At 34.0% G+C, this 25,696-nt stretch overlaps 2 protein-coding genes across 2 annotated transcripts in view; one reads left to right on the top strand and one right to left on the bottom strand.

Moving 5' to 3' along the window:
- Nucleotides 1-25,696, top strand: part of spsb4a (splA/ryanodine receptor domain and SOCS box containing 4a) — an 88,967-nt gene that overhangs the window by 46,395 nt on the left and 16,876 nt on the right. The window lies entirely within an intron of this gene.
- zgc:136870 (uncharacterized protein LOC664693 homolog) lies at nt 9,231-11,779 on the bottom strand. Its single transcript, XM_056479223.1, has 2 exons — nt 11,692-11,779; nt 9,231-11,122 (listed from the first exon to the last, which is right to left on the bottom strand). Exons 1-2 carry the CDS (start codon nt 11,717-11,719, stop codon nt 10,374-10,376), a joined length of 777 nt encoding a protein of 258 aa, XP_056335198.1. The 5' UTR covers nt 11,720-11,779; the 3' UTR covers nt 9,231-10,373.

The following is a 25,696-nucleotide window of genomic DNA, read 5'->3' as shown; positions in this document are numbered from 1 at the left end:
TTCAGTGACTGTTGTTAGTTTTATTTTTTATTCATTTTTAAATTTTTTTATTTTTACATTTTATTTCTGTTGAAATACGAATGAAAACGTTTTTGATCAATAGTTTTAGTCTTAGTTTTTGTTTAAAGGTCCCTTGAAGTGCTTTGAAATATGCATTTTTATTCGAGGTTTAACGTAATGTCAACTGAAACACGGAGAGAGGGTGGGACATGGTGTAGCTAATAGTGTTTTGTTTTACCACAGCTCTGCCGGTGAGAACATCAAATAAAAAGCAAATGAAAAGTGTCTTGAAGGGGGTGGGGCATATCAGATACTAGAGAGCTTTTGATTGGTTATTATGTAATAAAAGACTGTGGTGTGAGTTGATGTGAATAAAACCGTTGATCCATTTGGACTGAAGAGACAAACTACAAACTTTACATGTTTATATCAGTTTTTGTCACTGTTTTGGGGCACACTAGCTAATAGATATGTTAAAAATTTATAATACCGATACTAACATCTAAAAAACTTTATTTTCATTTCATGGGACCTTTAACCTTGCTAGTAATCTCAGAGCAGACACAGTATCCAGGCACCTCCGAAAGCTTCACCACTCGTTGATAAAGCAGCTCCAGGTTTGACTCTTTGATTCTTGCTTTTTGTTCCCTCTCCATCCCCTTTTTCAGCACGTTCTGTCCTTTCTGCACCACTCTGTGATATTTGCACACCTAATTGCCTGAAGGAGTTTCCCTGGAAACAGACATCATTCAGTCACTGACAGAGACAAAGGGAGGGAAGAGCGTGAGGGAAGACAAAATAAAGAGAGACAGTATGTTCGCTGATTGAGCTGTGGAGGCTATGGGCTTGGTTAATAAGCCCGCCTGCTGCTTCCTGGCGGACTCCAGCTCATCAGATTTGGCCGTTTCTCATCCTTACACTCATCCAAGCGTAAGCCTGACCACACAAATGAGAGAATGAGGGTGACCGCAGACTTGTAGACGTTCGGATTAAGTTAAGCGTTATTATTATCCGCAGAGCTTAAAATACAGGTCTCGACTTACATTGCACTCACTGATTGTGGGAGCTTTCAGGAATGCATTTCTAGATCCTGATATTACCTTGGATATCGAGTTGTGACTTGATATTGTAACCAAATTCTTTTAAAAAAATAAAGAAAAAAATGGTGTCCACGTGATAAAAACAAACGTTCTGAAGTATTTTATGTTCATAGAAAGCATATATGTATACTTTAAAGTTTAAAATAATAAAACATTCAAAATATGGCTTGGATACTGTCACCTCGTAATTCAGAAATAGATGCATTTGTAAAAGTAATTTTAAAAATCTTTCTGTTTTGTACCAAAATGTACAACATAATGGGCTCTATTTTAATGATCTAGGGGCAAAGACTAAAGCGCATGGCCTCTTTACTTTTCCTTTTTCTTTACTTTTACTCTTTATTTTACTCCTTTACTTTCGTGGATAAGGAAACGGTGTTGTACGCACTCCACTGAAGACATGCATTAGCCTGCATATTTATTTTTATTTGTTAAGCGCAAAGATTTGTTTCAAAACTATTTCTAAATTCAGTTCTAATTTCCAGCAAACAAATAAACGAACAATAATAATGATGCTTGGTCAAAAAAATATCCAAGCATATCCAAACACACGTTGTAATCTTATGCCCCTTATGCTGATGCATACGTCTCCAAAACCCAACAGGTGAACAAATATAAATTTGTTTATTAAAACAAATATAAATATGCATATAGTAAATAATACTGCTAATAATAATAACATTATACAAATGCAAACTGTCATGAATAAACTGAGAAAGCCCCGTGAGATAAAGCATGGAGGTAGTGGCTTTTATATTTATGTAGAAAATTATATTTTTTGTAACATTTTAATCCTTATTTTTTTTCATATGTATAGATATTTGTGTATTGCTGTACATCCTGTGTGTATTAAGCAGTGTGTATGCGTTTGAACCCACATAGGCACAAAACTAATATGCTGAACTTTAGACCTGCTTTTAGATGGTCAATAACACAGTCTATTTCAGTTCATCAAAATAGCAATACGTCAACAATGCGCCTAATCACCTCTCTATTTTAGACCAAAAGTTTTAGATTATTTAAACAACGTGGTGCAAAATGTGAATATTAGTGTTGCAACAAATCGCGCCAAATATGATGTTGACCTTTTCAAGGTGAAAGTGCTTTTGATGTATCGGGATGTATCTGTTCTACAGTTCAGTTCTCTTTGAAGAGAATGGCTGTCCACTAGCATGAGCTGATTTACCTCAAGTGTACCTTTCTGACGCAGCAGATGTGCCTGATCATTAGCATCATTATTCTTAAGCAAAAAATCCTTATGTTTACAGTCTTGCGCCTACACAATAGCTGTTTGCTATTCCATGGCTGTTTTAAATGCTGACTTTGGTTAACATCAGTGCATAGAAACTAAAGGTGAACTAAGCTGTAACATGTTGCATATAAAGTGTCCATGAATCAATGGTGCACTTAAGCTTTACTTTGTTTCATTTATTTATTTTGCTTCTCTCTCATTAACTGTGAGAAATTGCATATTTAAATACCCACTTTTAAATCTTGAAAAACGGACTTGTTAATGTGTTTATTATGACTTATTCTATACTGATTTTCTAGTTCATATATCTGGAAAAAAAGAGCATACTTCCTGTGCAGTGTTTCTTCTATAGTAAATTGTTTATATTATTATTATTTTATCATTTATGGTTTATTTATGGTAAATAAAAATGTCTTCAACATTTATTGACAGAGGTTGTTTTTTTTCACTTGTTTATATTAAAATCAAGTAATAATGTAAACATTGTTTATATTTAAATCAAGTAATAATAATAATAATAATAATAATAATGATTTTTTTTTTTTTTGTAATGCGCTTTTCTCAGGCTCAAAGCGCTACAGTGAAGAAAACAGTAAAATTCATTCATTCATTTTCTTTTCGGCTTAGTCCCTTTATTCATCAGGGGTTGCCACAGCGGATTGAACCGCCAACTTATCCAGCATATGTTTTATGCAGTGGATGCCCTTCCAGCTGCACCCCATCACTGGTAAACACCCATACATTCTCATTCACTATGGACAATTTAGCTTACCCAATTCACCTGAACCGCTTGTCTTTGGACTTGTGGGGGAAACCAGAACACCTGGAGGAAACCCACGTGAATGCAAACCCAGCCGAGGCTCGAACCAAACACCTTCTTGCTGTGAGGCGAGAGCGCTACCCACTCCCTCTGTGTCGCCCAACATTACAACAATAAACAATAAATTTTAAACAATAAAAATACAATGAATAAGTTGACAGATGATCATCATAAATTAAAAAGCAATGCTAAACAAATAAGTTTTAAGACCTTTCTTAAAAGTCCAGAGAAGCAGCATTTCTGATACACTGTAAAAAATACTGTGTATGTTTTACTTAAATAAATTGAGCAACTAAGTGAGTAAACTATTTGCAACAGCATTTTGAGTATTTTGAACTCAGTTTATTTTAGTTTGTCCTATTAGACTTGCATGTTCTCAACTTACACATTCAAGTAACCTCAACTCAATTTTTAAAACTTTTCAATTGTAGTTGTAACCTTTTTTAAGTAAAAATGACTTATTCTAATAATTCACACAGTATTTTAAGTTACTATTATTCAGTGAAACGTGTGCTTTTAAGTAATTCTAGCATAATTTTATTATTTTTCTACTTATATTAAGTTTAATCATTTAAACCTTTAAAATTGTGTACAAAAATTAAGTTATTTTTATACAAGTATCAAACAATAAAAACACAAAAACAGTCAAATGCATTTCATTGAAAAACTCTTTTTACAGTATTAATAGGCTTAGACGTGAAAGTGAAAGATCTGCCAGAGGATTTAATAGTGAGTTTGATAATATATATTCTTTGATATTTAAAATAGACAATAATAAAAGCAAACAATAAATAAGGGGGGATCATGAAAGATTTGTTGCAGCATTTGTTAGCTCTATTAGCTTTCAAGCAGCTTTATTCATCAGAAGATTTACACATGAATAATAATAGTAATATAATGTAATATCCATATCAGATGCAGTAGATGTCAGTTTTTACGTTGAAAAACTACATATACCAACTTTAACTCGGAAAAAGGAGTGTTTTAAAGTGCAATTTTATTCCACCAAATCACTTTAACATTGTGTGCTGGTCTCTCCTTCTCTCTCTCTCACTACTTTTCTCTTTGCTCTCTGATCTATTGATTTCTCTCTCTGCCTCCTCAGTCTTCTTGTGCTATATGATCTAAAATCTATGGCAGCTTCACTGTACAGCCATCATTCATTCCTCCAAATGTCTTTGTACATCGTGTACATGCTAATATGTTTGCACGCAGTGTGTACAGTCTCTAGTGATTGCAATTTGTTTGTATTATCAAGTGCACAGAAACCCTCATAGTCATCCCTGAACTGAACCTGTTTAGTTGGCCCACAGCATGATAAATGCTGCCAATTGGAAAGTTCTCTTGAGCAGAACTGGTGGCACAGTGGTGGATGGCAAAGGTTCAGATGCTGAGTCTGAGGCTGTATTCTAATGATGGATTCATTATCTACGTTCACCTACCAATGTGATATTATTATTTAGCTTCAGAGCTCCTTGTAAAGTTTGACTGCCCTGCTTAAAAAACAAAAAAACAGATGCTGCTTTAGCTGGTCTTCCATACTGACCTGATTGTATTTGGAGGGATCTGGACCTGATGAAGACCATCTTAGCCATCTGAGAAATTGGTTTTAAATGTTTTTTTTTCTTCTTCTTCTTCAAAACCATTTGGAGCCTTTTTATTTGTAGTACTGTATATTGGAGAGATCACAGAAAGTAATGGAGCATGAGTTTGATCAGTGAACATAAACAGAAGCTCAATCACACTTGCTGCTTCTTGCAGAAGCTCAAATTTGCTGATGTGACACGCAAGAGAGATTTTTATTGATTCTTGCATATAAAGTTACTGAAAACTGTAAACACTGTTCACTGATCAAAGTTTATATGTGATTTCCAAGCCTAAGATACATATATTCTTATTATGTGTAATAAAAAGTCATTGTCTCTCTTTAAAATACTTCCCTTTGATTGGCTTGTGTTTATTGATTTATTTTTTAATCCTTTTATGATTTTTTTGAAGCAGAGTTTGGAAAAAAGACTGGTTAATACATTGGTTTGTGTTAGGTATACAGTTAAAATATTCAAGGCAAATAATATTAGATTACTGTAAAATCAATGGAAGTCAGTGCCATGCCTTCAGGGGGAAAAGTACAAGTCTGTTATTACAGTATCAGAAACAAAAGGTACAAAAAGTTTTCATAATAATTTCATAAAGTTACATTTTAGTATTAGTACATAAACAAAACAAACGTGTGTCTTCTGAAAATACCACTGATGGTACTTCTCTTTCTGTAGCTTTCTTTCTGAGAATGCAGTGCTGTGTTTACTTCAAACCTGGAAAACCACGTTACTCGCTCAAATATACCGCAGGGCGTTTTCACCTCAAGTGAAATTTCGCCAACACTTTAACTTAAGGTGATGGTTAAACGTGTTCCATGCTCTTCCTATAGTAGTTACAATGAATTATATTAATATTAAATATAAATATTAAAAGTGGTACTCTCTGTAATATGCTAGCTGAAAAAACGATTGTCCAAAAACTGTCACCTGCAACCGATGACCTAGTCGATCTTATATTGTCCTTGCGGAAAATCACACATTGTTTGAAAGGTGGTGGTGCAAGATCATTAAAAAATACATTAAACGCACGTCAGCAATAAATAAAATATTGTCAAATATTAATTTATGTTGTTCAATGCAGTTACAGTAATGATAGCTCCTTTGCTTTTTACAGTTTGTTTATAAATAATATACAATGGTTTTAATGTTATAATTTTTGCGTGGGACCCACTTGTAGCACAGTTAGATAAGTGAGGGAAAAGTATTGCATTTATTAACAGTTTAGCAACAGCCATAGGTAATTGATGTCTGATGTTTCTATAAATCCTCTAATGCTTTTGGAAACCTTCCTAATGTTTTTATTTTTATTTTTTTTTTATTTAGATTATAATCCAGTAGCCAGCCTGGCCAAAAGGGTGGTTCTTTTTCTCAAAAAGTGGACGTTTTTGCAGTTATACGCCTTATTTTCTGTTTAATTATGAGATTTAAATATTGCATTTTAGTGTCATTTTAAGCACAAATTTTAGCTGGATCCGCTTGTCGGATGGTCAATATAACCACACTTTTTGATATACCAAAAATATTTCCTAAAGATTTAGAATAAAGAAATGGGAAATAATACTTATTTTTAAAATGCATATTAATTACTTCATATATCTATAGTCTATTGTCTTTTATTGGGAAAATAACAAACTGGCCAACACATTCAACTGTCCTCAGTCACAATTTGGATATTTGAATAAAAATAAATGTAAACATATTTCAATATGATCCGCTTTTGGTGCTTCAGACCTTTTTATTGCTCATTTTGTGTTTCAAGAATAAGGTCCAAGATTTAGAATAAAAGTTACCTGTAAAATGTTTTCATTGTTAAAAAAAACAATGCAGTAGCAAAAGATCACTTCTCTTATGTCAGATTGTAAAATTAAAATCTTTGTTAGCACTGGCCAAAAGTGATTCGCTGAAGTCACACTGAAGCGACAGCCAACAGATGATTCTGCTTGGTCTTAAAGCCTTTTTATTTTCACTATTTATAATGGCATAGCAGTCAAAATAGGACAAATGAGCTTATATATGGGACAAATTCTGGACCTTTGTCAGTCTTTGTCTTCAAACCCTCTCTGGCTACGGGCCTGGAATCCATAATTATACCTAAATATTTAAAATAATCAGCAATATTTATTACTTTTCCAATAACTAAAATATCTGGGCAATGCTTCTCAATGTTCTGTGAAGGGATGCATATTAGAAGGGCCAGACAGAATCTGTGGACATTTTTTGCTATTTTTGCGAAGAATTTAGTAAAAAAATCTGCAGATTTTTGCTGAATTATTTTAAGAGTATCGTAACTAAAATCTTAAAATATGAAAAAAAAAAATAGTTTAATTTAATATTTTCAGTGTAAATCCATCTAGATTGAATTATTTGGTAAATTAAGCAAATTTTTCATATAATATAACTACTAAAAGACTGAGAATATGACTTTACAAACTTTATTGCACATAAATCAAATAAACACTTTTATATTAGTAAATAGTATTACTGAAATTAATAAAAAAACTGAATTAATATAAATTTACACAAGTAAATAAATAGACTCAATGATGGGCTAAAAATCTGCAGAAATATACAGATTTCTTTGCACACAGATTCCGTGTAGGCCTACATATCAATATGTAAAAGATGTATTATAAAACATACTAAATACTGATTTATTAAAAATATCAGTTTTGTGTGAGTAAAGGTCAATGAAAAGTCCTCGCTACTTTCAGAATAAAAATTAGGGTTGTCCTTTGTACCTTATCAACCCTTTTAGAACGCATATTGGTACATGAGTGATGCATACTGCTTTTGAGTTGGTATCACCCAAGTAACATCTTTGTTTGTGTTCTTGTGACAGCACAAAGAGAAAACTGTGCACAAGAGAGCCAGTCTATTTCTGCAACTCAGTCTGGCTCTGTTACATGTGGTAACTGGGTCTGCTGGTTTTGTTGTTCAAGGTCAGAGACGTGCGGGTGGAAAAGGGGTCAGTAGATCACTTGTTTTAATGGGCAAAGTGTCTGTAAGAGAGCCCTGAAACGAATCCCTCTGTCCACAGAGACTCTTCCCGGACATCACGTCTCTCTCTACTGTCCCCGTACAGCATAACATGCCTGCCAGCAGGAGCATTACATTGGCACACATAAATTAGCAACTATCAGCATATGCAAATGAGGGTGGCTGACTCAGTGTGTGTCTGCGTTCATGTGCTCGAGACAGGCGGGGACTGTAAAGCGAAGGTGTTTCGATGTTCCTCTCATCATTCCACTCAGGTCTGTTTACCCAGCCGTAACAAGATGATGTTTGACATGCCGCGTAACGACGAGAGAGAGAATTTCACTTTGAAAGTAGGGCCTCTAACGGTGCTCTCGCGCTCCGGCTTTGATCTGCTAAATGAAATGCCTCATCCTGAGTAGCACATTAAAGGAACTCACCTCTTCAGATAAAAATGGTGTGCAAGTTTCATATCAATTAAAGCTGCTGCTCGAGGCTCGATGCTGAGATGACATGGCTATCAGTCACCTTAAAGAGTATTAATACGAGAGGGGTGGAGAGACTTGATGATGTGAAGAAGCCTCTTCAATAGGGGTAAAGGTGAGAGATATGAGAGCTTGCATGGAGAGAGGAACAGAGATAAGAGATGCGCAAGGCGAATTAATGGAATTGATGAATCATGTCCACGTTGTCGTGTCATGTGGAAGTCATGAGGAGACATAGATCTTTTAGTTCTGCGTCATGTTCCAGTTCAGTTCCTCTTTTTTGATTTTTTTTTATACAGTCCTGGCTGGTAAACGCATGCAAAAAGCCTTGTACATGCAAATCAAATTTGAATGGGTAAGTGAAATGAGTTAGAAGGGTTTTGTGCAACACTCCAACAAGCAAAAAAGAGATGCAAAACACTTTTATTGTTGGTTCTTTTTTTGTTTTTATCATTCGTTTTCATTCACCACTGTCAAAAAAAAGTTATTGGAAGTAATTGGAGTCGTCACTTTGCTCCTTTGTGTTTTATGATCATCTCTTATCGCTTTGGTTGTAATCTGTTGTGTAAGATGTTGTAAAGTATTATCTGTGTGTTTGCCTAATCCTATTGGTTTCCATATTGAGCTTATGTAACCCTTGACTATTTGCATAAAGTGAATGATATAGTGCTCTATAATTTCTGCAATGCAGGAAACCGGCCACTTTATTAGATACACCTTATTAGTACCGTGTTTGGACCCACTTTTGCTTTTAGAACTGCCTAAATCCTTTGTGGTATTGATTCAACAAGGTGCTGGAAATATTCAATGTTGACGTGATGCTCAATTGGTGGACTCAAAGTGTGCCAAGAAAATATCCCCCACACCATTACACCACCACCACCACCAGCCTGAACCATTAATGCAAGGCAGGATGGATCCATGCTTTCATGTTGTTGATGCCAAATTCTGACCCTACCATCCGAATGTCGCAGCAGAAATTGAGATTCATCAGACCAGGCAACTTTTTTGCAATCTTTTATTGTCCAATTTTGGTGAACCTGTGTGAATTGTAGCCTCGCTTTCCTGTACTTAGCTGACAGGAGTGGCACCCGTTGTGGTCTTCTGCTGCTGTAGCCCATCTCCTGCAAGGTTCAATGTGTTATGCGTTCAGAGATACCCTACTGCATACCTTGGCTGTTTATTTTAAGTTATTTGAGTATTTGATGGTTGTGCGTGAAAATCCCAATAGATGAGCAGTATCTGAAATACTCTGATCAGCCTGTCTGGCACCACCAACCATTCCATGTTCAAAGTCACTTAAATCACCTTTCTTCCCCATTCTGATGCTCGGTTTGAACTGCAGCAAATCGTCTTGACCATGTCTACATGCCTAAATCCTATGAGTTGCTGCCATGTGATTGGCTGAATAGAAATTTGCATTAACGAGCAGTTGAACAGGTACCTAATAAAGTGGCCGGTGAGTGTAAGTTCAATAGTGAAAATCAGTCATAGAAATGTAATTTGGAAAGCTCGGTTGAATGAATCAAAAGTAGTGTCGCTTTACCAATGTCAAATTAAACAAATGTTTGAGATTATTAAGTCAAACCAACTTGTAAAATATTTTGCTGTTTTAATTTGAGGATATCATTTACATGGAGAAACTCAAGCACTTTTACAGCAACCCATCAAAATAAGTCAGAATTTCTTATAGAAATCGTGACAGATCATAGGGTTTCCTACAAAAACGTGTTCATTACATTCTTAAAAACTTGTTAGACTGAATAAGGTTCTTGAATTAACTAAGCTTTTTGATTACTAAAATGTATTAATAAGAAGAAAAAGAAATTTGAAAAAAATAAATAAATACAATTTTAAAATAAATCTTTCGTAAGGCCCTATAAATAACATTTACAATAATATTGTTCATTTAATCTCTGTGACTGGTTATATACATACAGATTCAGCTGGGTTTTTCCGTCCCTGTTTGTATGTTGTTTGTTAACTATGGGTGAAATGTTAACATAAGACTCCTTGACTGAAGCCTTATATCTCCCCCAATTTAGTCATCAAACATTAATTAAACTTTACAACCATTTCTGACTGTGACATATTTACAGTTCGCTATGAGTTCATGCTGAAAGAATAATGTCCTGTATCCAGGGTTTATCCATGGGAAACTAATTTCAGTAGCGTATCGTTCACATGCAGGCCACCTTGTCGACTGTGATTAGGAACGACAGCGAGTCCTCGACTGGTTTGCCTCTCCAGAATCCTCTCTCTCATTTCCCTTTCTCTTCGATTCCACTCCTCCTCCATCCTGCAGTACATATGTAAGGAGAAGTGCCATCCTCCGTTCTCCATTAGCATGTCCTCCGCCCGATCCAGCAGACTGCATACCTGTTGTCTGTTCTGCGGTGCTTTATTGTTCAGAACATGATACCTGTACCTGCACTTCTCCATCAGCCACTGGAGGTCTGACCCAGATGCCTGAATGTAGTCCTGTATGCTGTCACGCAGACGGTCACCCAATGTAAATACAACCATAGTATGACGCCATACACCCTCTGTGAGGATCTCCATACGTTTCCTAAGAGCAGCTCTTTCAGAGTGGCTGAAGTGCAGAAGAGGAACGACTAGAAGCAGGACGTGGGGTCCGGGCTCACATAGTGAGAGGGCATTAAATAGTTCCAGTTTCTCCTGTTTGGGGACCAGGTTCTCGTCAGAGCCCCATCCGCAGGAGTCTACAACCATCAGGTGTCTGCCTTCAGATTCTCCATGTGCTACAGCACTCTCCGCTCCACCCCATGTATTGAATGCTTCCTTGCCCAAAATTGTGTTGGCCACCGAACTTCTTCCTGTTCTTTTTTGGCCTACGATTAACAGCCGTAAAACCGGGGTGATGTCATTGGAGGCTGTTGAAAGACAAGAGATCAAGGCAAATTAGATTGATTCTTAAAGGAAAACTCCTCATTTTACAACTCTGCTAAAGTTAAATATTTAAACTTTGCCGTTTTCCATTCAACTGCAAAAGTTTCTTGATAATTACACTGGAATGAAAGTATAGTTCCTATAGTTGATGTGATAGTGTACCATAGTTCCTATAGTTCTATAGTTTGGTATAGTTTCCATTGGTCTCAGTACATAATGTAACTACAGAAGTTAAGCTTTGTAGGAAATTTTTGAACGAGATGCTAATGGTCTAATCCGATTCAATAATCTATGCTAAGCTAAGCTTGTCGGACCCGGAAAACGGCTAAATGGATTAAAATATGGTTTCTATTTATATTTTGTTTATTAATGAATTGTTTATATTAGTTTTTCATTTCAGTTAACATGTACTACATTTCAAGTAATGATGGTTTTAGTTAATTAAAATAAGCATGTTTTATTCATATAATCACAAAATATTTGACTTAAATCAAGTAGTAATTAGTATTTCCATCTATTGTGACAAAAATGAAATCAAACATAACAATCTTACCATTATTTAGCACATTCCGGTTGTCCATTATTCTTGTTTACCAGTGTTTTTCAGTATTATAATGTAGTCCATCTGAGTCCTGAGCGTTCAGTACAGTGTGCAAGTTGGTCACTGATCGGCTCCTTTTAAATGAAGTGGGAGTGATCAGAAATCTCCTCCCACTTCTGCTTTCACATTTACAGATCAGCTTTTTTAAATTCCTCTCTCCCTCAGCAGTGTGGTTTGTTTATGTTATAAACTACAGGAATGCTTTACACCTTTATTATTATAGTGTCATGGAAATCAGGAAATGCTGAGTACTGTAGATTGTTGATTTCTTTAGAACTGATTGAACGTGAAATGCTTGTTTTGGTTCTAAAGTCACGTTGCTCCAGGCCACGTGGAAACACAGTGCCAAAACGTGAGTGAAATGCCTTCTCTCAACTCAGACAAAATAAACACTGTGCCTGATTCATGACCAACACTGAGACTATTAATTCTGCAAATCATCACTTTCAATTGAGTGAAACAATGGGACAGTTTATGAAAGAATGGATTTAAACATTCTGCTCATGTTTCATTAACAAGGACCAGTGTGTGAAATCTCACAGTAGTTATTTTTCATTCACTGCAAGGATATTTTCAACAACAGTAATATTATAACATTTGGGTGTGATTATTAAAGGTTGTATAAAGCTTGTTCTCGTATTTTGCTCTATAATAGATTGTCTTTGTACACTTTGTGGCTTTCATTATTAATTATTAATAGAATTATTTATCTTGATCCCAAATTGCTATGTTTGTGCTTTTAATGGTGCTCTGATGCACAGTTCTAGCTTATTTATTGAGATTGTAGAAGAGAAAGCTACTATTTTAATTGTCATCAATTGGTGTACATTTTTTCAGTGCACGTTTAGCTTTATTGCAGTTCATTTAAACAGCTCGGCTCAGAAAAATGCTAATGATAAAAACAGCTTTCTTGTAGTCTCTAAACAAATATAATATTCTCTTAAACTTTGTAGACAACAGTTGAATTGAATTGATATTTTTTTTGACAGATTTTAGACAAACTGTACAAAAATATCCCATACATTTTGAAATAAAACAGTTGAGGATAAAAACACAATAAAGCTCTGGGCTTGTTTTCTCGCTGTAAAAAAACAAAACAAAGTATGGCTGAAAAATACAATGCATAAAAACATACAGTTCCTCCACATTTTAAAACAGGAACAAAAATATTCAGAATATAATAACATAAAAAAATCATCAACCACCAGGCAAATCAGCTATCCTCATCAAACAATCATCTTTTGATCGCTTTTTTTGAACCTCATTTAGTCTTTTATTTCCTTGATCGATTTGGTTATTTATTCCACATGTATGCACTTACATGAAAACATATTTTTCTCCACTACACTTCTAAATTTCAATAAACAAATATTAAAATCCCAACCCTCTAGTACTATATGAATGTTGTTGCCTCACTATTTGAAAATAGTTCACCAAATAAATAGTAACCACATTATTAAACATTTTATGCATCATTCACAGTTAAAAAAAAACATACTCTTTTATTAAGTTAACATGCATAATTCTTTAAAAAAACTCTACGATTAAAAAGAAAAAAAAAAACAAATATGTAATGCAATATTTGTGACATTATTTAATCGTTATTAATCTTGACAACAGTTATTTTTCAAACATATCATGTACTTTTCAGACTTTTGATCCTGTTATTATGTTGTTGATTATACAATAATTTTTTAATTAATGTTTAAGGGAAAGCATATATTTTAGGTGTTTTAGGTGATCACAATTTGTTTTGATCACTTTTTTGCTGTTAAATGGTCCATTCAGCATCCTGTTAAATGAAAGAAATTTAAAAAATAATGAATCCTGACATTTAGGCTCTAAATTAAAATATTTCCTAAAACTACAGGCAGTAATTGTAATGCTATAGTCATGAGTAGGCCCACATGGAATATGCATGCGCAGAAATCCACAGATTTCACTAATATTATTGTGATATAACAATAGTAATATTAAAATGTAATATGCTTTATTTATAATATGGTTTGTAAAGGTAATATTTTCTGTCTTTCGGTAGATATATTATATGAGAAACTTGCTTTGTTTACCAAATAAGTGGATCTGATTGGATTTGCATTATAAACATTAAATAAAAGTAAAACAATTATTATTTTTTATATTTTATATATTAAGTTTGTAGTCATGATACTCCTAAAATCATTCCTCATAAATTCACAGGTTTTTTTTTTTTTTTGCTATAAATTCTCTGCAGAAATAGCAAAAAATGTCTTCAGATTCCGTCTGGGACTAGTCATGAGATACATGCATTGATAATTATAATAACATATAATAATTATAGTAATGTTCAAAAGTAACATGCAGTTTTAAAACGGTTACTAAAGGTATTTTAATGTTGCTGGGATATAGATATGCATATTAAAGGCAAGGCATATATTTTAGCTATCACAACTGATCACCCATTTCCTATTGTTTTTACATTCTTTATTTTATAGTTCATTTATTTGGTCACACTTTACAGTGAAGTTTCATTAGTTAATGTATTTACTAACATGAACTAATAATGAACAATATATGTGCAGCATTTATTAATCATAGTTCGACATTTATTAACGCATTATTAAAATCTAAGTTCATGCTTGTTAACACTGAACCATGAGTTAACATCAACTAACAATGAACAACTTTATTTTAATTTACTAACATTAAAAAATGTGAATATCCTAATTAATTATTGTTTATTCTTTGTCTATGTTAATAAATACATTGCTATCAATTGATATAGCATTATCGTAAGTGTTACCATTTAATTCATCCACCACCCTGTGATGTGAAAGAAATTATAATAGCATTATTCCATATAGTGTCTAAATGAAATGATGTTTCTAAAACTGCATGGATATCAATTGAAAAATTTGGTTTAAATCATTTTTAGTTTAAGTATAGCCCAGTAAAGCAATAGTCATGGGAAATGTAGAGAAAAAAAATATATATATACATAAACTAAATATATTTTTTGCTTCATAATAAAACAAAACCCATTGTCTGGATGTAATTGTGCTTTACTGCTAAAGTCACTGGCGATAAGGAACTAAATTCCAGACTTAGCTCACCACCACATATTTCACTGCTGTAATTGCTACCAAGAACTAAAACTGTAAACACCAAGTTATAGTTTGTTTTACAGCCGTGTTGTGTTTTTAGGATTAATTCAGCATACTTTTCCACTTTATGAGAGCATTTTCTCACTCGTAGCTTGTAAATTATTGCCTAACAGTCACATTAATTTTTAAAGTGCTGTTTTGTTCCTCTGCTCACTTCCCCGTTTCTTTATGGTCACTTGCCTCTCAGCATTGCAGTAAGTTATCTAAATTCACCCCAAAGGAGGATCTGCACACCATATGAAGCACAAAGAGTGAAGTGATCTGTAAACAGAGGCCTGGTGGAGAAGCATCTGAGCTTGAATGACTCACGTCTTTAGGAGCAAAAAACTGTGAGGAGGGAACAGATGAAAAGAGGATATGAGAGGAATAAGGAAGGAATATCTGTGGGTTGTAGCACTGAGCCAAGACACATGGCAGTAGTTTCCCAGCATGCAATGCTCTCACTTTGCACTTTGAGTTTTTATGATGTATACTTTAAAGGGGACATATCCTGCAAACCTGACTTTTCACAGTTTAATGCTTTAATCGGGTCTCTTGTGCCTCTTCCAACCCAGAAAACTTGTAAACAGGACAACCTAGGAAATTTGTTTTGGTAATCCTTATTCTGCAAGCATGTAAATATCAGCTCAGATTTAGTTTCTTTAGTGACGTAGCACCAGATCTTATTATATTTATCCACCTTTTAATCTTTCGTCAGCAGTTACCATGTTTGTTTATGTGCTGTAGCAGCTAAAGATTTACAGTGTTGGGCTAACTTGGAAAATGTTGTGAGCTAAGCTATTAGTTACTCTACTTAAAATGTAGCTTAACTACGCTAAAAGCTACCTCCTGGTGAATAGCAAGATAAACTAAAAGCTACAAGGTTGATGTAGCTTACTGTAGCTACATCTAAACAATTTTTTTTCATTTTTAAATCAAACCAACTTCAATCCAAGTCAGTTCTGTCTTAGTTATCAATTAAAACCGCCAATGAAGCATATGCAGCATAATTGTTAAGTTCAGTTATTTACTGCAATTAATATGCTGTTACAAACAGAAAAAATAATTTTTTACGAGCCTGCAAAAAAAAAAAAACAATTCAAGAAATCCTGTTGCCCATTTAAAATACTATAGTAATGTCTAGTAAAGGAAAATATTTATGAAAGTATATACCTATATAACTATACTTGTATAACTTGTTGTACAAGTACCACAGCATATAAATTCAATTATTTCCCAATAGTATTGTTTAAAAACACTATAGTATTTTAAATATTTAAAAAACTGTATTTACATTAAACTACAATTATTATTATTATTATTATTATTATTATTATTATTATTATTATTATTATTATTATCATGTAAATGCACTTGGGAACATTTGCAGAACAAACAGTGAACAAATTTAAAACTAATTTAACTAAAACAAGAGCACAGCATCAGAAGTAACTTTAAAACGAATACTTCTCGAAGTATGATCCTGCTTCCGAAATAATTCCTCTACAGGCATCTTTCCATCAAGCAAGTTTATCATGTCAGCCCAATGAGTGGTTAGCGACGTCACCGACCAGAGCAAGAGGTGGCAGTAACTCATCAAAAAGTTTGTTTTTGACCACCGTAAAACACTAAGAAGAAGCATTCGCCATTCTTGCTATCATATGGATTTACTTTCATCGGCCAGAGACTGGCTTCACAGCTCCATGAATAGCAGTAGTATCATTAATGATCTGTGATCAGTAAATGTAGCTTGTGTGGACACGACTGCACTACTTGCTTAAAATAATAGCTTTGCTACTGAAAAGCTATTTGATTTAGAAAGTAGCGACGCTACTGCCCAACACTGGAGATTTACAATGCCAAATTATATTATATAGTATAATTGTACTGTTGTTGGATGAATCACTGAACACAAACATATCCAGACTTCTGAAATTTGAGCCAATGAGGAAACTCATATATTGAACTTCTTCAAACTTGGGTCATTTCAACACTGTTTTTTAAGGAAAGCTCAGTATCAGTGCTACATACTCTAAATTCATTTACAAAACAAGGGTCACTTAATAGTTTGAGAACGTTCCCAAATCTTCTTTATGTATGTTTGGCTAATGTGGCTAAAGTTACTATAGTCAATGAGAAACTAGAGCTGCCATTAGATTTATTTCAGTTATGCTCACTGACAGCATATTTCATAAATTTTTCAGATAATTTTTTTAACATTTTTCTTTAAGGAAATGTACTAATAGTGTGATAGCTGTTTGTAAAATAGTCATTGATGAGATTCAATTTTACTTGAAAACAACTACATAAATGTATTCTTTAACCATTCAGAAACATCCTGGTTCAGAAATAACCTCCTCTTCTCCATGATTAGCTATGTTTCTATCCTCATATATATATATATATATATATATATATATATATATATATATATATATATATATATATATATATATATGCGTATTCAGGAATAAATCATTTAAGAAAATCACATAAAAATGGTTTATGGCAATGTGTCAAGATGTCCACAAATTTTGAAAATGTACATAAAAACATACATGCACAACAGAGTAGGATAATCCAATTAGAAAAAAATGCCTGATGGAGACACATTATGTTTGATCTTCTGTGGTGCAAATTGTTATATAAGAAAAAAGGCACAAATTGGCTTCTACCACAGCATATTCCATTTTTTGGAGAGATTTTCCACCAATTTATCAGGAAGTGATTGAAGCGGTCCTTTAATTTCAAAGGTTTATGCGATATTCCAGTGTCGTGCTTAAATCTAATTTTAATGGAAAGACATCTGATATCTGGCTTTGGTCTGAACACGCTAGGCTTCAATCTACTACTGGTCGTTTCTGGCATTTTGGTTGTGTGAGATTCACTTGTTTTGTTGTTTTTGTCAGAGTAGCATGTAAAAAATCCACTATTCTCTGAAAATCAGCAGCTCATTTGCATTTAAAGGAAGTTTTGTCATGATACTGGAATTTATAACAGTCAGTACCAAAAATTTAAAAACATCCATTTGCTGCGCTGTTGGGCTTGGCAGCTTTTAAATGCTCCAGTGTTCCTGTTTCTGGGTTTGCACGGTGATCTGGCGACCTTCATGGCCAATCACAGTCATTTCAGTTGAGCAAGTGAACACAATAGCCAATTAGTAGTGTTTAAGTAAGCTTGCTCACCATCACTCAAATGTTAGCAGGAATTATTATAATTTTTTTTTTTCAGTACTGATTGGTACCAAAATTCCAGTATTGTGAAAACACTAACAGGAACACACACAAAATGCCCCAATTAGGAGCATATTTGATGAGCTATAATAAATGATCTATAATATATCTTGAGCTGAAACTTTCAGCTCAAGATATATTTTTATTGAATTTTCTTGGAAATCACAAATTATTTATTTTACATCTCATATAAAGAGGATTTATTTGTTCTCCTTAAAGGAGCGCTGCTGTTTCTCCAACACTTGTATTTTGCTCTATACTACAGCTGGTCGCATGAAAGTGAAACGTTTGACCTTTATTTATAATTTGAAAGTCAGTGTCTCAAAGGGAGGAATCCACATTGCACCATTATCTGGGTTTATTATGACATGCAGTTTGTTTTGTTTCAGATCCGAATAATTGTGCAAATTGGATAAAAGTACAAACACACCCCAAAATGTTTTTGTTTGCAGGCAGCTGCTCTCGCAATAAACCAGAAATCAAATGCTTTGGGAATACAGCGCTGAAGTGGTGTAACGTTTTACTAAACTCAACCCAGATTGTTTTGCATTTTTCTCCTGAACATATTGTGTGACACAGGACTTGACGTGTTAATCTGTCCCTGTCATGTAATCTTGCCTGCATCTGGCTCCAGCAGTTTTCTATTTCTAACTCTGCACTGACAAATGTATTTTCTTTTTGCGTACATGTTGGTATAGAGTTTCACATCTTTGTGTTATTTCTTCAAGGGGAGCTAAATGCGAAGTGGCATATAATCCTTTTTGAACAATATGCCGGTCACACACTCCCCGTGTTCCTCAAATTCACATACAGTATGTGTAGAAACACACACACAGCCCTGTTTTGTGTCAGACCTCTGTGTTTCAGCACAGTTTCTTGGATTTTTCCCCAGACTGCTAGCATCTGGTATTAACATCCGTCTCAGATGATCAGATCATGAGTTGTCGGGACTGAATATACACAGGTATACACAGGGTCCAGAATGTTCGCTTTTGTGTTATAAAATCTAATGACCCATGATGCCTTCCAGATAGCAGTAAAAGACCACCTGGGGTGTTTTTTTTTAAGATTTTATTGATTCATTTGAATACAGATGTTACAATTTTCAGTTGAATACTGACAACATAACAAGAACTAAAACACAGAACATGTCTCTAATCCTAAAGGGTTCATTCACCCAAAATGCTTTTTGTGTGTTTAACCCTTTCACACGAAAGTTTTGAATGCTTCTGCCCCCCCTGCTAGTACTTACACTGTAAAACAATGCTGGGTTCCACACAATTCCTTCATGTTGTCCCAACACAAATCAGTTAAGTTAACATGTTAGTTTTTCTGTTACAAATTTAGGTGGCTTGAACATTAAACAATTAAGTTGTCCCAAAAAATACATTAAAGTGGCTGTTTAACAGGGAGCAGAATATTAAACATTGTAGAACCCCAAACAATGTGTATCTGATGTTAATAAAGTGCATCTTCATTCATTTTCTTTTCTGCTTAGTCCCTTTATTAATCCGGGGTCGCCACAGCGGAATGAATCGCCAACTTATCCAGCACATGTTTTACGCAGCGGATGCCCTTTTCTGGAAATTCAATGCCCTTCTCAACCCATCTCTGGAAAACATCCATACACACTCATTCACACTCATAAACTACGGACAATTTAGCCTTCCCAATTCACCTATACCACATGTCTTTGGACTGTTGGGGAAACCGGAGCACCCGGAGGAAACCCACACGAACACAGGGAGAGCATGCAAACTCCACACAGAAACGCCAACTGACCCAGCCGAGGCTCAAACCAATGACCTTCTTGCTGTGAGGCGACAGCACTACCTACTGCGCCACTGCGTTGCCTAAAGTGCATCTTATGATTGTTTAAAAATAATTATTATTTCTATCACTATACAGTATATATCAGCATGTGTTTTATGAACCATATATGTTGTGTTTTGCTAGTACTTACACTGTAAAAAAAATGCTGGGTTCCACACAATTCCTTTATTTCCATCACGCATCGATTAAGTTAAAAATATTTTTTTTTTATTTAAGTGACTTGAACATTAAACAATTAAGTTGTCCTGAAAAATTATGTTCAACTAATTTAAAATAGTTTAAAAGTCCTTTTTGAGTGTATTTAAATGAAAATGCTATAAATAAATGCTATTTGTTCAAAAACACTGATAAATTGTGATTTATTATAAGTGTCTTGGACATCATTCTCAGGCTCAGCATGAAACATCACGGGAAAGCAGATTTGAATTTAGAAGCTGATCACATGACTCTCATATGTAGGTTTTTTACTATAGGGAATTTTTGTTGTGCGATATATTTTCACAGAAATTGTTGCAAAAAGCGACATTATTGTCATTTTGAGATCATTTTATGCCACTGATTTTATAATGATTATATAACAGCATAATATCGCAAATAGCCATAAACACTTCAAAATACTTATCATTCTTAAGGTTATTTAGATTCTATAATTTAATGCAAAAAATGTAAATGTCCTATTATGTATACTATTAAGTATCCTATTAGATAAATGTCCGATTATTAACTTTGACACCGGTGAGCTATAACGTAAATTCCATTGTAAAATGGCTTTAACGTTATTTGTGAATTTGTAAATATATATTGCAATGGCAAAAGTTATGAAGGTCATCTCCAAGTGTTGAATGATAAGTCGATATTTTGATTATTGTGACCGGCCTACTCATACACACAAAATATTTGTTATTTATAATGAAAAATAAAATAACTTATTTAGAATGAGCTAAAATAACACAATTCTTGACATTGTTATTTGACAACTTGATATTATTCAATCCACTTATATATATTTGTCAAAACCAATTAACGTAACTTTAATGCTTTATGTTGGAGCCTTGCATTTTTCACAGTGTGTGTCAAAGGGTTAAAAACATACCAGGCAATGGAGTAGGGAAAAAATGATGTTGTGAGACTCAAGCTGAACTTTAAACCGGTGGCATGTTTTTAAAATGTCATTTCATGCACAAGATGTTTCAAAAGGTGTGAAATGTGAACGCAATGTTCATTCGCATCCATCTAGTGCATATTTACATGCAATAATAATGGAAAAGCAGAGCAATAGAATGCAAAAACCCATATGTGAACTGCTACTGTATAATTGATATTTCATGCAAGTATGATGGTGACAGACTGAAAGGTGCTGTTATGTTCTTTGTTTTGGGGAAAAAAAAATTGTTACTATTGCCCGCTACTATTTAGAGATGACCTTTAAATCAGAATGACTACCATTTGATGACATCTCATCGTAATACTAGCAGATATAAATACATTTTCAAATGAGCTATTCATAAGGTATACATTTTGTGGCAACAACCTTCACAAATGCATTCATGCAACAACCCTAAAGATGCATCATATCCCTAAAGATACATGCATATATAGTTGCATTGAATGTATACATTAGTTGTAATCTGCCAAACCAGGTGCATTTATTATAGGAAGGGCACTGCATCTACTGAGCTCCTCTGGTGTGGTTACAAACACCTCTGTCTCAAAGATTTAAAGTGTAAGCTATTTGTCACGCTGAATGCCACTAAATGTCAAGGTGGTAAGCTCTTGACAGCTTGTCTAGGTTTTGTATGCGTTTGCTGCTTCATTTATTATGTCTAATATAGCACAGACTTTCTCTCCAGAGGGCTTTTGCTGATTGCTGTGTTTTTTTGGTCGAATGAATTTGTGCACTTTATGCACCAATGTAGGGTATATTTTAGTATTTGCTGAGCTAACTAACTACATAGGCAGCTGGATTTTACGGGAACATTCTAAACAAACAATTTAGTAGAACATACTGAGAAAATACTGTTTTTAAATACTCTGGAATCATTTTGATAATTTTGAAACTGACTAGTAGTCAACTAGTTTATTTTATAATTTTTATTTTATTATTTATTATTTTAATATTTTTATTTTAATAGTTTTTTAAATAAATGTTTAATTTAGTTTATCTTTATATTAATTTAATATTTTTTATTTTAATTTAATTTGTTTTATTATGTTTATTTTATTTTGTTTTATTTTATTTTAATTGTATTTTTATTTTATTTTTATTTTATTTATTTTTTATTTTATTTTGTTTTGTTTTGTGTTTTGTTGTTTTGTTGTTTTGTTTTTTATTTTATTGTCTTGTTTTTATTTTATTATTTTGTTTTATTTTACTTTATATTTTTATTTTATGTTGTTTAGTTAAATTTTTTTATATTTTATTATTTTGTTTTTTATTATTATTTTTGTTTTGTTTTGTTTAATATTTGGTTTTGTTTTGTTTTACCCTCAGTTCATCCAAGTTGCAGTTGAATGTTTTTTTTTTTTTTCCTTTAGAAAATTTTTATTGTTTTTTTTTTATTTTATTTTAGTTTTTTATTTATCACATTGTCATTGAATTAAAAAAAATAAATAAATAAACACAATTTTAGCTACATTTTAGCTAAAAATGGAAGAAAATAAGTCATCTACATGTTAACAGGATTAAAATTGCATAAAATAACAATTTTTTTTTTAAAGTGGGTGAATTATCCCTTTAGGTGCAGGAAGCACACTTCTATTTCAATAGGTTAATTTTTAATGCACTCATCATCGATGGTATTTTTCCTGCACTTTTGCAACCATGCTTACAGTTTGAACCTATAACTTTCATGTTTGCATCAGTTTGCAATTGCAGCTCTCTTAATGATGATTTTCCAAGAACAGTATTTGATCAGTAGAGATGCCAGATGTATTTGCTTGTGTTGTGGCTCTGCAAATGAGGCATATAAAGGCTAGTGTGACCGTATCGCTCTCCCTACTGTCCATCTCAGCAGAAGCCATTACCGCACTGAGGCTCACATGGGCCTTCATGTGTACAGACCGCATAAAACATGCATTAGCACTGCATAATGCATGCTTCCACGAAACTGCTGGCCATTCTCTCATGATCCAAAGTCATTGCTATTGTGCAGTATTGCTTGCAGTGCTTAGGAAAACAAGCAAGGGGAAGCTTTCAGTACAAAGTGGAAGAATCCACCCGGAACTTTTAGTTATTTTTGGTATTGATCGGAATTTAATGCTTTAAAGATTTTCTTCCCCGGTGTTTGATGTACAGTGTTTACCAAAGTTAATCATGTAGAAAGAAAGACTTGAATGGAGCAGAAAAAAGAGAAGGAAACCATTATGATCCATTGTGGTCTAATATTAGTGCAAGTGGGTTGTTTATTTTTTTTTTCTTTTTTAATTTTGAGAATTTCAAACAGTCATCATAACCTTCATAAACATGCATTAAAAGAACATTTTATTATTATTATTATTGTTGTTGTTGTTGTTATTACTACAGCTACTACTTTTACATTTTAACTGAAAAAATATTACATTTTATTGTAATATTGAATATTAATACTTATTACTATTAAGTGACTTAAAATACATTGCTATTATATGGATAAGAAAGCAGAGTAAACCGAAGTATATTTAGTAACTGTTGCATATGACCGTTATTGTAAAGGGTGACTACGGAGTTAAGGATCCAAATGCAGTTTATTAGGAGAAATGTCAGGCAGGCAATAGTCAATACAGGGACAGTCAGAAGCATGCAGATAATCCAAAAATCATGAACAGAGTACAGGCGAATGGTTAGGACAGGCAGCAAATCGACGAAAACAGTAAAACAAAGCAAAGGTCAAAAGCACGGCAAGGTAGCATTTTATAAAGCTCACTTACAGTTAAACAAGACTTGGCAAATAGTGTGTGTGAATAAGGTGTTTTTATACTACTAATCAGTTCATCATGTTCAGCTGTGTGTGTGTGTGTTTTCAGGGGGGGATCAGGAATTGGTGTGTGAGTGCAGAACCTTCTGGGAGTTGTATTTCATCTACAGGCCAATGTGTAGTTTTCCAGCAAACTGCAAGGCCTAGATTGATGGTGATTGTGACAGTTATTATTATTGTTATTATTATTATTATTATTATTATTTATTTATTTATTTTTTTATTATTGTTGTTGTTGTTAGTAGTGGTAGTAGGGGTGTTAGTATTGTTGTTATTATATTGTTGTTATTACAGAAATTTTTAAAAGCTTTCACATAATTATTTAAAATTTGTAAGTAATTTTTGCAATTGACTAAGTACTTTGTGCTTCCCACACATAAACTTTATATTAACCCAAATTTCTTGATGGTCAGCTTACTGAATTGCCATGAATTCAAACTGGGCCATTGATGATAAAGAGCTGTTGAGGAGAGAGAGAGATGGGATGGGGGAGATGAGAAAGGTTAAAGCCTGAATATAGATAGCTTGTCTGAGATTCTCCAGACATATTTGTCCCACACTGAGACAGAGGGACACAGCGCACTCATAATCCGCTGAAGGTTTGAAGGTGACACGTTTTGATCTGTATATACTCACATACAATCCCAAAGCAAACAAACAGGAGTCTTTCTGTTGCTCTCTCTTTCGCTCTCTCTCTCTCTCTCTCTCGCTCTCTCTCAGTTGGTGTTCCTCACTCACCTTTGTTTCGCAAAGGGAACGGCTATTTTAAGTCACCCCACTGTCTCTGGGAGGAAGCAATAAAATTGTAATGCTAATGAGTGAGGTGCAGAATTAATATCTGAATCATTCAGAGTTTCCCGATTTAGAATAATGGAAGTGGGAAGCTTTGGATTTGTGCATAGTTCTGTTCATTTATAGGCAGCGGTCCACAGAGAGAGAGAGGACGCCCGCTACTCCCGCTGCGCCCTGTGATTCATTACCTGCGGCACACATTAGCATGTACTGACTCATTTGTGTTTCAAATTGACTATTATCTGACTGTCTAAAAGTCAATTCTCCTGCTGCGCCGAATTAACGGTTTGCTGAGCTGGAATATTTGAAGTAGTGGCGATAATCGGTTCCTGATTAGAAAGTGTGATCAGGTCTGCTTGATGCATTACTGTCCAATTTTGCCCTTTATTAATGATATTTTCAGAAGTTAAGGCCTGTTCACGGAAAAAATGAGAACTGTATTAGTATCTACATTGGATTGTGTAACTGGAGTCCTATAGTTTCATTTCTCTATTTGAATGGAAATTAAAGACTGTTGATGCTTGCTGATGTTGACAGTTATTTTCTTGCATTCAGGTGTATTATGCACATGTTAGATTGCAGTATTGTGGTTTCTGTGGATGTTGGTGAACTAATACATTTTCACATTCATAAGGATTTTGGTTTCATCTCCTTATGTTTGTTATGACCTATGCTAGCAAAATAGAGCCATTTATTCACATTGAAAAGAGAACTGAAAACCAAGCTGTGAACCAAGCTTCAGCAGAACTGATGGAATGCATGCAATTTGTGCTTGTGTTTGAAAACGTAAAATTCTGTAGTGCATTCAGTTAATGTTTAAGGCCATTTGATGATTTCAATAATCATAGAGTTGGCATCCTTCATCTTCTCTGGTGCTTCATCTTCACTGGTGGTTCAGTGGTTAGCACTGTCACCTTACAGCAAGAAGGTTACTGGTTTGAGTCCCGGCTGGGCCAGTTAGCATTTCTGTGTGGAGTTTGGTTGTTCTCCCCATGTTCGTGTGGGTTTCCTCTGGATGCTCCAG

Source organism: Danio aesculapii, chromosome 2 (assembly GCF_903798145.1).
Source record: "Danio aesculapii chromosome 2, fDanAes4.1, whole genome shotgun sequence".
NCBI lineage: Eukaryota > Metazoa > Chordata > Actinopteri > Cypriniformes > Danionidae > Danio > Danio aesculapii.
Note: the sequence above shows the minus strand (reverse complement) of the source record. Positions and strands in the feature narration are given on the sequence as shown.